At 39.1% G+C, this 12,462-nt stretch overlaps 1 protein-coding gene across 12 annotated transcripts in view; it reads right to left on the bottom strand.

Moving 5' to 3' along the window:
* The window catches only part of LOC109415006 (cell adhesion molecule Dscam2), a 200,053-nt gene that overhangs the window by 78,588 nt on the left and 109,003 nt on the right, over window positions 1-12,462 (bottom strand). For all 12 annotated transcript variants that reach the window (XM_062851903.1, XM_062851905.1, XM_062851906.1 and 9 more), the window contains 2 exons: window positions 9,251-9,378; window positions 5,981-6,280 (listed from right to left, as the gene is read on the bottom strand). In XM_062851903.1, the coding sequence (XP_062707887.1) occupies window positions 5,981-6,280; window positions 9,251-9,378 (428 nt within the window). The remainder of the gene's footprint in view (window positions 1-5,980; window positions 6,281-9,250; window positions 9,379-12,462) is intronic.

Here is a 12,462-nt window from a genome sequence, read left to right as displayed (position 1 = left end):
AATGCCATTAGGATACTAAAATGAGTTATATAAAATTGAAATTATGATACTGAATTGCATAAATTGTGGGCTTCGTGGCCGAGCGGTTAGCGGCGTCAGTCGTTTAGGTGTCTCGTAAGCCTCGGAGTGTGGGTTCGATTCCCGCTCCAGTCGGGGAAAACTTTTCGTCAAACGGAAAATTCTCCACTGGGCCACTGGGTGTTATATGTGTTGTCCGTTGTCTAATGTTGTAATGTTCAGTCTGTGTTGGCCACAAGGTCAAAGACGGTGTAATTGTCTTTTCTTTTTGTATTTATTGCACTTAGTTTGAATATTTTCAATGTGGTTTTTGAAAGTTAAGCATTTAACTAGCAAGAATCCCAGATACTTAACTTCGCATCTGGGTGGGGTGGTATTACCGGCATTACCGTCGTGAAAATACTTCAGTGTAGTTTATCATCAAGCATCAAATACTCTCATATATCCTTTGGTGATGACAATGAGAAAGTGGTCATATTGGTCACAAAATTATGTAACTAATGACGCTGAAATATAACCTAGGATATTGTTCATCCGGTTGAAATCAAAACAGACATTCAATTAAAAAATGCATTTTTCTCGGTCCACAAGTGCCACAACTTGTTCGCAACTACTGACTGCGCTGTGTTCTTGATGACAAGGAGATAGATGTACATTATTTCAAAAAAGATTCAGAAAACGTCGCGAGTTGGATCGCGACTCGATTGTGCGACGTCTGGTTTGGTGACGGTGCGACAATATATCGAAAAACGTTGTCGGCCGCACTTGGTAATTCAGGCCAACAATGAATTAATTACATCGGCTGTTTTCCTACTCTCCGCATCGACCAATGTGGCACTAGCTTCTATGCGCGAAAAATCGCTAAAAGTAAATCGCAAAAATATTGTATGGCGAATAGCATCTAAAGGCAAATTCTCCAAAGGGGAACCCATTATTCGAAAAAATATTTGGTAGTGGTTGTGCACAATGGTGACCACTATTAAGCCTACCAAATATTTTTTCGGGAAAAGCTTTGTATTTCAAGTTATTCAAGTTTAGATGCATTTTGCCATACAAAATAAAATTGATTTACTCCTGCTGATCAACTGTGGCTGCGCGCAAAGCGGGTAGTCCATTGAGATATTACCCAAGTAACCACAAGCATTATATCATTGCACGAATTAGACTGAATATCAACCTTTGTAATGCGAAATGCAGTAATTCCACACTTGTCAAGCAATAATCCTTTAGATTGGCATTATCAATGTGATGATGCATTACATTTTTCTTTACATTAGGGTGTATTAATAACTCATATACGATAGTTCAATAATTCAACACTGCAAAAACTGAATAAATGCAATTTACAAACTAGCAAACTTTGCTCTAACAATACAATTATAAAAGCTTGACTCTAATGGTAAACAAATGTAATCAAGAAGAGTGAAAAATTTTACTCTAGCGGTCATCAACACTTCTGGTTCGACTCCCGACCAACTTAATCCCCGCTTGAACCACCGATCGACGACTTTCTTCAGCAAAACCTTTTTGAAGATTACCTTTTCTCTTTTCTGTTGGCTGTTATCACATGCCAATGATGATGGAAACCACCGAGGAAACCACAATTAGCATGTGAGCAGTGTGCGAAGGGTGTTTTGATTTTCTTATTTATTTTAATACTAAAATGCATTACCGTATGTATTTATCAGTGATTATCAGAATATGATTACAGGGATTCTATTACATATGACATAGTCGTTTTGCCCTCTACTGCAATCATTGAGACAGAAGAACAGTCTCCTTTTAGTTAATGAAATATTGTCTATCCGGTTGGAATCAAGACCGACATTCAATCAAAAATTGCCATTTTCTTGGTCCACAAGTGTCGCAACTGTTTCGCATCTAGTGCGCTGTGTTGCTGACAACAACGGGAAGGATGCGCACTACATTTGACATGATTAAAAAACGTCGCGAGATGGGTCGCGTCGCGACTTGATTTTGCGAAGTCCGGTTTGGTGGCGGCCCGACAATATCTGTTGTTAACACTGCAGCAGAAACGGTCCAAGGTGCCAGCGCGTACACGGAGAAACGAAACTACCCAAAAGTGAGTTCTTTCCACCCAACTTCGGGGTTGCGTGCGTCAAGCCAATTTTGAGTTGATGGAATCGATGTTTTTGTTGGGTTGTTCCCGCTTGCTTCCATGTGAAAAAAATACCTAATTTTACGTTTTTTCCACCCAACCGAAATTTTGACTAGGTTGTATTCACTCAAATTTGAGTACTGTGCTAGAAACTCAGTTTTGGCTTGACGCACGGAACTGCAAAAGTTGGGCTGTTTCTCTCTTCACTCTCTGACAACAACAGAAAGAGCGCATGAAAAGGGAGATGAAAAAGAACTCAAAATTGAGTTTAAAAGTACCTAATTTTGAGTTTTTCAGTTTCTCCGTGTATGGAACTCATCTACACTCAGCCAAATAACCTTAAGTCTTTCATAAGGCCCAACTTATGAAACGGCCTTTAAATAATTCATAATGATTCGGATGAATTTCATAAGGTCACTCTATGACGTAAAATCGTCTCACAGCTTGGCTTTTATTCGTGTTTAGCAACATGGTATTCTCAAGCGTCGGTAGCCGTGTGGATAAAACACGGGCTTGGCGATCCCGACGTTCATGGATCGAATCCAGTCTGCATCATTTTAGGATTTTTTTGTTCTTTTCATAAGTCTATCTTATGAAATTTGTCATAGCAAGCACGATCAATTTTTATAAGGTTTTCTTAGGTCATCCATAAGAATTAGTTATAGCAAATTTTCATAAGGTATTTCGATGAATTTCGCTAGTTTTTTTCGCTGAGTGTAGCGGTCTTCAACGATTCTGGTTCGACTCCCGACCCGGCGACAAAAAAATAATGGTTAAAACATTCATGTGTGGGAGCATTAGTACCGTCGATAATGAAGCGGTGCTAAAAATAGATTTTTGTTTTGGTTTTTCGTGTTGCATGTATTTAGCATGTGTAAATGCAAATGTACAGCACATGCATTTATGTTACTTTAGTAATGGCTGTCAACGTGCTGCAATATGTGGCATTAATTTGATTTTAGTGGGGCCCTTTTCGACTTTAATATTGCTTCAATGATGTGTTTAAAGTAATGCAGCATGATATTCACAATTTTAAATATAAATATATAGCAAAATTGATGCACTTATATACGGCTTCGTGGTTACTTGGGTATGTATTATTGATATTAACCCTCTAATACCCAACCCCGCCTTTAGACGGGGTATAGTTTGAACATTTTTGTAATTTTTGTTTCGTGGAAAATCAATATTTTTATATTTTTGGCTGATGTTTAGAACTTTTTTGTATATCTCAAAATGGTTTTTGGTGTATTTTAAAGCATATTTACATTTTTTTTAAACCATTGAAAAATTGATGTTTCAGTCACCTTCCAGAAGTCATTGTTTATTTTGTATTTGTAAATCGGTACAATTAACATATTTTAAATTTTTGTCAACTCATTCTATCCTAGTTTTATAGTTAAAGGGAATCGAATACACTCTTGAATTATTTTCCTTAAAATTACACGGAAAATAAAATTTTCCATCAAAAAAATTTAAATTAATAATATTTCAACAATAATCATAAAATCGCAAAATGTTTTTATCTCAAAAAATCCCTACTCCAAATAGGCTTCCAGGAAAAATATAAAACTGTGAGGATGTTCAAAAATAAAAAAAAGAAAAATCAAAAACCGAAATTCACGAAATTGAGAATTAAAAAGAATCATTTTCCAAAACATGTTTAAATCGATTTTAGATGACGAAAAATGATACTTGGATCAAAATAAAAAAAAAATGGGTATTAGAAGGTTAATCTTTTACATGTTAACCCTCCTTGTGCATTTGGGTCATTTTTGTTTTGACCCAAACCGTGCACTACGTCGTCAGCGAGCTCTGTTTTGAAAATAATGGAACTTCGACTCAGCTAATCAAGGAGAAGTTGATCAAATCTACTTCTATGTTTAGTCCAACCATGATCAGGTTTACAGTTGGTTCACCCCTCATCATCTATATATATCTATATATATAAAAATGGATTTCCGTCTGTCTGTCTGTCTGTCTGTCTGTCTGTCTGTCTGTCTGTCTGTCTGACCGCTATGGATTCGGAAACTACTGAACCGATCGGTGTGAAATTTTGTGTGTGGGTATTTTTGGGACCAGGGAAGGTGCTTCGCTTGGTGTGAGACCTCTCCGGTCTCTGGAAAGGGGGGCTGCCGAAGAAATGAACCGGAAATGAGCTGAGAGAGAAGTTCAACACGGTCGCAAACAAAAACGATCTAGAGTGCGGTGCTGCAATGAGCCCAGCAATTGTCAAATGTGAAATGGCAATTCAATGTTTGCCCACCGCATACCTACTTTTGGATTTTTAAAACCTATCGGCACGGTTTCGGAGAGAAACCAGCCCAAATCCCCAGGCTTCGGGGGCAGGATGGAATCTTCAGAGGCAGCGGAGGAGCAACGACGGGGTAACTGGGAGCAGTGGCGGGGAGAAGTCCAGGATCGAAGCAGTCGGGCGTCCGGGATCGGGGAGACAGTCCTACCTGATGAAGCTTCGGGCGCATGAATTTGCCCGTGCTTTGGTCCGAAATAGCCAGCTTTCAACGGCCGGGCGGAAAACGTTCGGCCGAGATGGTGATGACTTCGACCGGAGCAGATGTCCTCGGGATGGCCGGAAACGGAGGCCGAGCTGGTGGGGCTTCGGGAACGTAGAATTGCCCGCACTTTAGTTCCAAAATGACCGGCTTTCGACGACCAAGCACTGAACGAATGGCTGAGATGGGGATGGCTACAGCCAGAAAAGATGTTCACAGGGTGGCCGGGCGCTGGAGGCCAGGGGCAAGCGCGTAACTACAGCGCATTTGGCCCCCCAGCTTTAAAATCGTGCACGCTGGCTGTAAGGCATAACAAGCGTGCACGACATCGGAGCTGAGGGGCCAACATTTCTGCAGGAGTTCCTCTAGGGATTGCTCTTGGAATTCCTCCACGAATTATTTTAGGAATTCCTCCAGGATTTCTTTCAGAAATACCTCCAGGCATTTCTCCAGGGATTCATCCAGCCATTCCTTCTAGATTTAGTTCTGGGACTCCTCCAGGAATGCTTTTGAGAATTCCACCAGATATTAGCTCAGGCATTCCTGCAGAATATGTCCAGGTATTTACCAGAAGTTCCTTCAGGGATTCCTCTAGAGATACTTCCAAAGATTCCTCCAGGAATTCCTTCGATAATTCCTCCAATAATTCATCAAGATGTTCTTCTAAGATTTTTTCCTGGAATTCCTCCAGACATTCCTCAGAAAATTGCTAATGGGATTTCTGCAGGGATTCCTCCAGGAGTTCTTCTGGAGATTTCTCAAGGATTCCTCGAGGAATTCCTCCATGTATTTCTCTAGAGATACCTCATGAAATTCCTGTAGAAATTCCACTAGGGATTCCTCGAGGAATTTCTCCAGAAATTCTTTAAAGGATTTCTCCAGGGATTCTACCTGAAAGTTTTCCAACGATTCTTCAAGAAAATCTTCCAGAAATTCCTCCAGAAGTTCCTCTTAAGATTTCTCGAGGAATTTCTCTAGATATTCCTCCAGGAATTCGCACAGGCCTCTGGAGCCGGGCTTCAAATGTTTATAAAAAAGAGTTTACAGACTCTTTGGAGCCATACAACTAATTATTTAATAAAATGATCAACAAGATTTTTGAACGGTTCAATTTGTCCTAATGGTGGGTAACTATGTTCGTATGTAGAACATGTTAAGAAAATTAACAAAAACATTAGAACACCTGTGCAACAGCAACAATTAAAATGGGCAATACAAGGTTTGCCGGGTCAGCTAGTTTACTATAAATATTCAGGAATGTATGTTTTTAGTTTTAGATTTTTTTTATTAAATTGCATTGTGTTCATCGCTGCTTTATGTGGTAACTTACCGTAGACATTCAGACGTGCTTTCTGGGATATACTTCCCATGGGATTTGAAGCAATGCAGGTATAAAGCCCACCGTCATCTACGTTTACATGTGTTATATTCAAGTGTGTTGTTACGTGACCGTTACCATCGATAAATTGGTCGAATGAGTATCGATGTACGGAAGAAAGTATTGGCTGGTAGTCAAGCATCCAAGTGAACTGAGGATGTGGCGATCCCGAGGCCATACACTTCAGCGATACGAAAGCTGAAGGATGCACGTTTTGCTCGGCAAAACTGTATATAATCTCCGGAGGTGTTTCTGAAAAAAAAATAATGGTATTTTTTAATAAAATAGCACAGGCAAACAGACGTAGCACTCTGATAATTCCCATCGTACACCGATTTAAAGGTCTTTTTAAAAATTGATAGTTGGCCAACTGCTCACCCGTGGCGCTCGCATCGATTTTGTTCGAGTTTGACATTTGCTCACTACCGTCACCTAGTTCATGGTTGGCCAAACTCATTCCTTTTAGCATGAACATGTGTCTGTACCTATGATTTGAATCGAAAGATGTTCGATGTGCTTGTCTGTGAAAATAGTATCAAGTCTATGCTTAAACTCCGGGTTATACATACTGTCACTATATACACAGTCTGACGAATAGAAAATCCTAAGAACTGGCAACTGGAGTACAATATACTGCCAACACAAGTTCAAGTTCACGCTTTCAAAAGACTTTGTATTTTCAGAACATAAATTTATTATCTTTACGGATACAGTCGTATATTCAAGCTCTCTATATAGTGACTGTAGTTATTAGAGTGGGCCATCGTTTATTAGGAAAAATGAAAAATTCACTGGTATCCCATCAGATCAAAGCTTTTTTTGATCCCATTTCAGGACCCAAATAAGTGTGCAAAATTTGGGCACGATCGGATTAAGTCTACGTTTTGCGCATCGCGTTTGAAGTTTGTATGGAGTTTTACATGGGAAAACACAGTTTTTTGCATTTCTCTCATAACAAGCTCAAACATTTCTAAAACCATGTAACCGATAAAGTGAAAACATAGCATAGGATGTTCTGAAAAATTTTGTCGAAGACCGCGAAGTGATCTGATGCTTATGAAAAAAGTTATAGCGTTGTCATTGCTTGGCGAAACAACATGATTTTGTTGTTATTGTTATTCTTTTACATGTTAATTTTTTTTTATCTGTATTAACGAGATTTTTAGTCAAAGGCTAGTTCATCTCGGGACCCACGCTTTATTTCCCTTCCGAAGGAAGAACCCACATTTTTTGTGAGTTTGTCGGGAGTGGGATTCGATCCCAGGTCCTCGGCGTGATAGTCAAGTGTTCTAACCACCACACCAGGTCCGCTCCACACAAGCGTCGGATCGCTTTGCTGTCTTCAACACAGTTTTTTAGAACATCCTAGGCTATCATTTTACAATATCGGTTATAAAGTTTCAGACAAACTTTTGCAACTTATGACAAATATGCAAAAAAAAGTATGTTTTCCCATACAAAATCCCATACAAATGTCAATGGATCATTGAAGCCGACTTTTCCGCTACTCACCGCATCAAAACAAAAGCGCCACCGTATATGGACGATAACACAGTGACAGCAGTCGAGGTACGTCAAACACACAAGGCTACGGTGGCGCTATTTGTTCATTTCATAGCGGCCGTTTTAGTTATTTTAGTGATCCATTGGAATGCGCAAAGCACAGACAAACAGACGTAACACTCTGATAATGAATTAACTACATCGGCTGTTTTACTACTCTCCGCATCGACCAATGTGGCGCTAGCTTCTATGCGCGAAAAATCGCTAAAAGTAAATCGCAAAAATATTGTATGGCGAATAGCATCTAAAGGCAAATTCTTCAAAGTGGAACACATTATTCGAAAAAATATTTGGTAGTTGTTGTGCATAATGGTGACCACTATTAAGCCTACCAAATTTTTTTTCGGGAAAAGCTTTGTATTTCAAGTAATTCAAGTTTAGATGCATTTCGCCATACAAAATGAATTAACTGCATCGGCTGTTTTCCTATTCTCCGCATCGACCAATGTGGCGCTAGCTTCTATGCGCGAAAAATCGCTAAAAGTAAATCGCAAAAATATTGTATGGCGTATACCATCTAAAGGCATATTATTCAAGGTGGAACACATTATTCGAAAAAATATTTGGTAGTAGTTGTGCACAATGGTGACCACTATTAAGCCTACCAAATATTTTTTCGGGAAAAGCTTTGTATTTCAAGTAATTCAAGTTTAGATGCATTTCGCCATACAAAATTAAATTGATTTACTCCTGCTGATCAACTGTGGCTGCGCGCAAAGCGGGTAGTCCATTCTCATCGTACACCGATATAACGGTCTTTTTCAAAATTTGATAGTTAGCCAACTGCCCAACCGTGGCGCTCGCATAGTTTTTGTTCGAGTTTGACGTTTGCTCACTACCGCCACCTAGTTGGTGGTCGGCCAAACTTAGTCCTTTTAGCATTGGGCGAATATGTTTCCGTGACTATGATGTGGATCGAAAAATGTTCGAAGTGTTACGTCTGTTTGTCTGTGCGCAAAGTGTAGACGCAACCGATCTTGCTCAAATTTTGCACAGATACTCAGGACCCGAAACGGAACAAAAAAATCTTTGATCTGAGAAAACAGTTCCGATGACCCACACTAGTTATACCCCAATTATTTTGATAGAAACTGCATAAATGGCAGAATTGAAATACCGACATGTTAATATACTGTACCATAGACACTTTACTATTATTAATTTTCACGTGTTTACATTTTCAAATCCTTCAGAACAATCACAGCGGCATCAAACTATGTCCACAGACAAACAGATGAAACATTTGCGAAATATTCATCGACCACGCTTTTAACGAACATTTTAAATCTTCATAGTTGTGGCTTTCACAACCAGAGGCACGCGCATCGTTTTTCTTTGCGTTTGACATTTCACACTAGCGCCTTCGGTTGACGATATTGCACAACGCAGTGTTTCGTGAAACATTTCCACCAGAATATGGTAGTGTGAAGTGGGCGATGGATTTTCACGAAAATTGTAGATGTTACGTCTGTTTGTCTGTGGATTAGTGGTGAGTGGACAAGTTTCATATTCATCACAACAACATGGGAATTGTGCGGTTGCAGCGCCACAACGGTGTTGCTATTTCAAATGTCTGTTGAATTTCTTACACAGTTTTGGAACTGAATTTGGATGTCTGTTCTCTGTAGAATAATAGTTATTGATAAAATAACAACTTACCGCCAATTTTAAGTTCAGCACTTGCTTCCGCACTACTTCTAGCATTAGATACAATGCACTGGTAAACACCTCGATCCTCTTTATCAACTTTGTCTATCGTAAGAATAGTGCCGGAAGCAACGGAGATTCTGTTTCAAGGATAAAAAAAATAAATAAATCATTAGTCTTGTAGTAGGTTGAACATTGTTGAAGTTGCTGCAATAATTAGTTTTGAAGTAGGTTGAACATTGTTGAAGTTGCTGCATCTTGCCCTTGCACATTTGTTGATGAATAGGTAAGAGCAGGATGCAGCAATTTCCACCATGTTCAACCTACTTCATTGAACAGGACTATTGATTATTATATTAAACAAAGAACAGTACTGACACAGACAAATAGACGTAATACTTGCGAAATTTCAATCGACCACGCTTTTAACGATCATTAAAAAAATTCATAGTTGTGGCTTTCACAACCAGAGGCGCGCGTATCAGTTTTTCTTTGCGTTTGACGTTTCACACTAGCGCCTTCGGTTGACGATATTGCACAACGCAATGTTTCGTGAAATGTTTCCACCAGGTGACGGTAGTGTGAAGTGGGCGATGGGTTTTTACGAAAATTGTAGATATTACGTTTGTTTGTCTGAGGTATGGATATTAGAATGGCTCAGAGCATCTCATACTGCCTATGATCGCATGACTCTCTCTCTCTCTTCTTGGCGTAACGTCCTCGTTGGGACAAAGCCTGCTTCTCAGCTTAATGTTCTATGAGCACTTTCACAGTTATTAACTGAGAGCTTCCTCTGCCAATGACCATTTTGCTTGCGTATATCGTGTGGCAGGCACGAAGATACTCTATGCCCAAGGAAGTCAAGGAAATTTCCTTTTACGAAAAGATCCTGGACCGACCGGGAATCGAACCCGTCACCCTCAGCATGGTCATGCTGAATACCCGTGCGTTTACCGCCTCGGCTATATGGGCTATATGATCGCATGACTGTCCCATATGAATAGGAAACCCAGCAAATATGGGACTTATATGCAATCATAGGTAGTATATATACATTAGTATGGGACACGCTTGTATGGAAAAAACAAATCCTCGCTCCAGTCCACTTTTTCGATTCCATTTAGGTCCCATATGAACTGTACAAAATTTCAGCGCAATCGGTGAAACTATAATTTAGCGCAAGCGGTTCAAAGTTTGCATAGGATTTACTATGGGAAAAGTTACACTTTCAAGCAAAAAATCCCAGAGGTCGCCCTATGTCTCCTTAATTCAAATCGATCAACGCTTCTTGTAGAAAAATCATTTATGAAACTTTCCTTCGAAGACCGCAAAACGATTGGATGCTTGTGGAAAAAGTTATTGATTTATTACCGATTAGTGAACCAACGGACGGCTTTTTGTTTTGTTTTATCAGCAGCACTGCTGCTGCCGTTGTTGCATGGGCTGGTGGGAGGCATCACCACCCCCAGAAACAGCAGCAGCCGAGGCAGCAGGTACAGTGCTGCTAATAAAACAAAACAAAAAGCCGTTCGTTGGATCACTAATTGGTAATAAATCATTAACTTTTTCCACAAGCATCCGATTGTTTTGCGGTCTTCGAAGGAAAGTTTTATAAATGATTTTTCTACAAGAAGCGTTGATCGATTTGAATTAAGGAGACAAGGGGCGACCTCTGGGATTTTTTATCTGAAAGTGTAACTTTTCCCATAGTAAATCCTATGAAAACTTTGAACCGCTTGCGCTAAATTATAGTTTCACCGATTGCGCTGAAATTTTGCACAGTTCATATGGGACCTAAATGGAATCGAAAAAGTCGACTGGAGCGAGGATTTGATGTTTGTCCCATACTAATATACATATATACTACTATATATATATATATATATATATATATATATATATATATATATATATATATATATATATATATATATATATATATATATATATATATATATATATATATATATATATATATATACTACTTTATATATATGCTACTATACAAAAACATAAATTAAATCTTTGAATACTCATATTTTGCGTAAAAATGGAAAAAAAAAGTTCAACGCGTATATTTGAAATTTAAATTGGGAGAGATACGTAAAAAATGATTGAAAATCGGTTGAAAATTGAAAAAGTTATGGCACTTGAAGTGAAAACACCTTTTTATTACTCGAAAATTCAACTTTGAGGCGATTGCGCCACTTCTAAATCTCAATATTGTCGGGTCGCCATCAAACCGGACTTCGCACAATCAAGTCGCGACGCGACCCAACTCGCGACGTTTTTAAATCATGTCAAAAGTAGTGCGCATCCTTCCCGTTGTTGTCAGCAATACAGCGCACTAGATGCGAAACAGTTGCAACACTTGTGGACCAAGAAAACGGCAATTTTTGATTGAATGTCGGTCTTGATTCCAACCGGATAGACAATATTTTTGGCTCAAACTCAGAGGTTTCTCTTTTCATGTCATTTGAATCCAGAAGAGCTTACGAATTCCAGGTTTCAACAACTTTTGAAAAATAAACCGCAGTCTAGTGCTCTATTTACGCACTTCACAAAACAAGCAGTGCTTCAATCCTTTGTTTTTCGTAGGTTGAAAATGGGAATCACATGCTTAATAAGGGAATCAATACTCTATATGTATTAACAGCTGAGTATGTGAGTGTTTCGTGACGTATTTCTCGTCACTTGCGTGCGTCTAGAGCATTTTGAGCAGTTATCAGTTGCCCCAACGAACAAACACGATTCGCTAATCGGGGCGCACTCGTGACCGAACGAGCGCATCCTCACTGCACTGTATTAGCATTTGAAATAGTGTGACGCCGTTTTTAAGGAGAGATGTGTATGATTATGTGTGACAATTTTTTTGGAAGCTGAGGCTTGGAAGGCTTCCAAAAGTACCAAAATTTTAACATTTGGATATGAAATGAAGATGATGTAAGCAAAATTAGTGTAAGCACCGCCGCCTGTGAGTTGGGTTTTTTTTATGATCGTACAAATTGATTCGAAGGTTCTGAGAACTTGATGATTTTTTTTTTCATTTTTCAACAAAAACTGAAAAGTCCGGAAAATTCCCAAAAAAATATATTTTTGAAGAGATTTTTTTTAAGCTACTAAATAGCTGTACCCGGCAATCTTTGTCTTGCCTGCGTTTTTGACGTTTCAAATTTCTAGCCAAGACAAAGTCCCCGGTCACAATGTATGGAAGATCGATTTTC

This window comes from Aedes albopictus, chromosome 2 (genome assembly GCF_035046485.1).
Source record: "Aedes albopictus strain Foshan chromosome 2, AalbF5, whole genome shotgun sequence".
NCBI classification, from domain to species: domain Eukaryota; kingdom Metazoa; phylum Arthropoda; class Insecta; order Diptera; family Culicidae; genus Aedes; species Aedes albopictus.
This window is presented reverse-complemented; position numbering and strand designations above follow the sequence as displayed.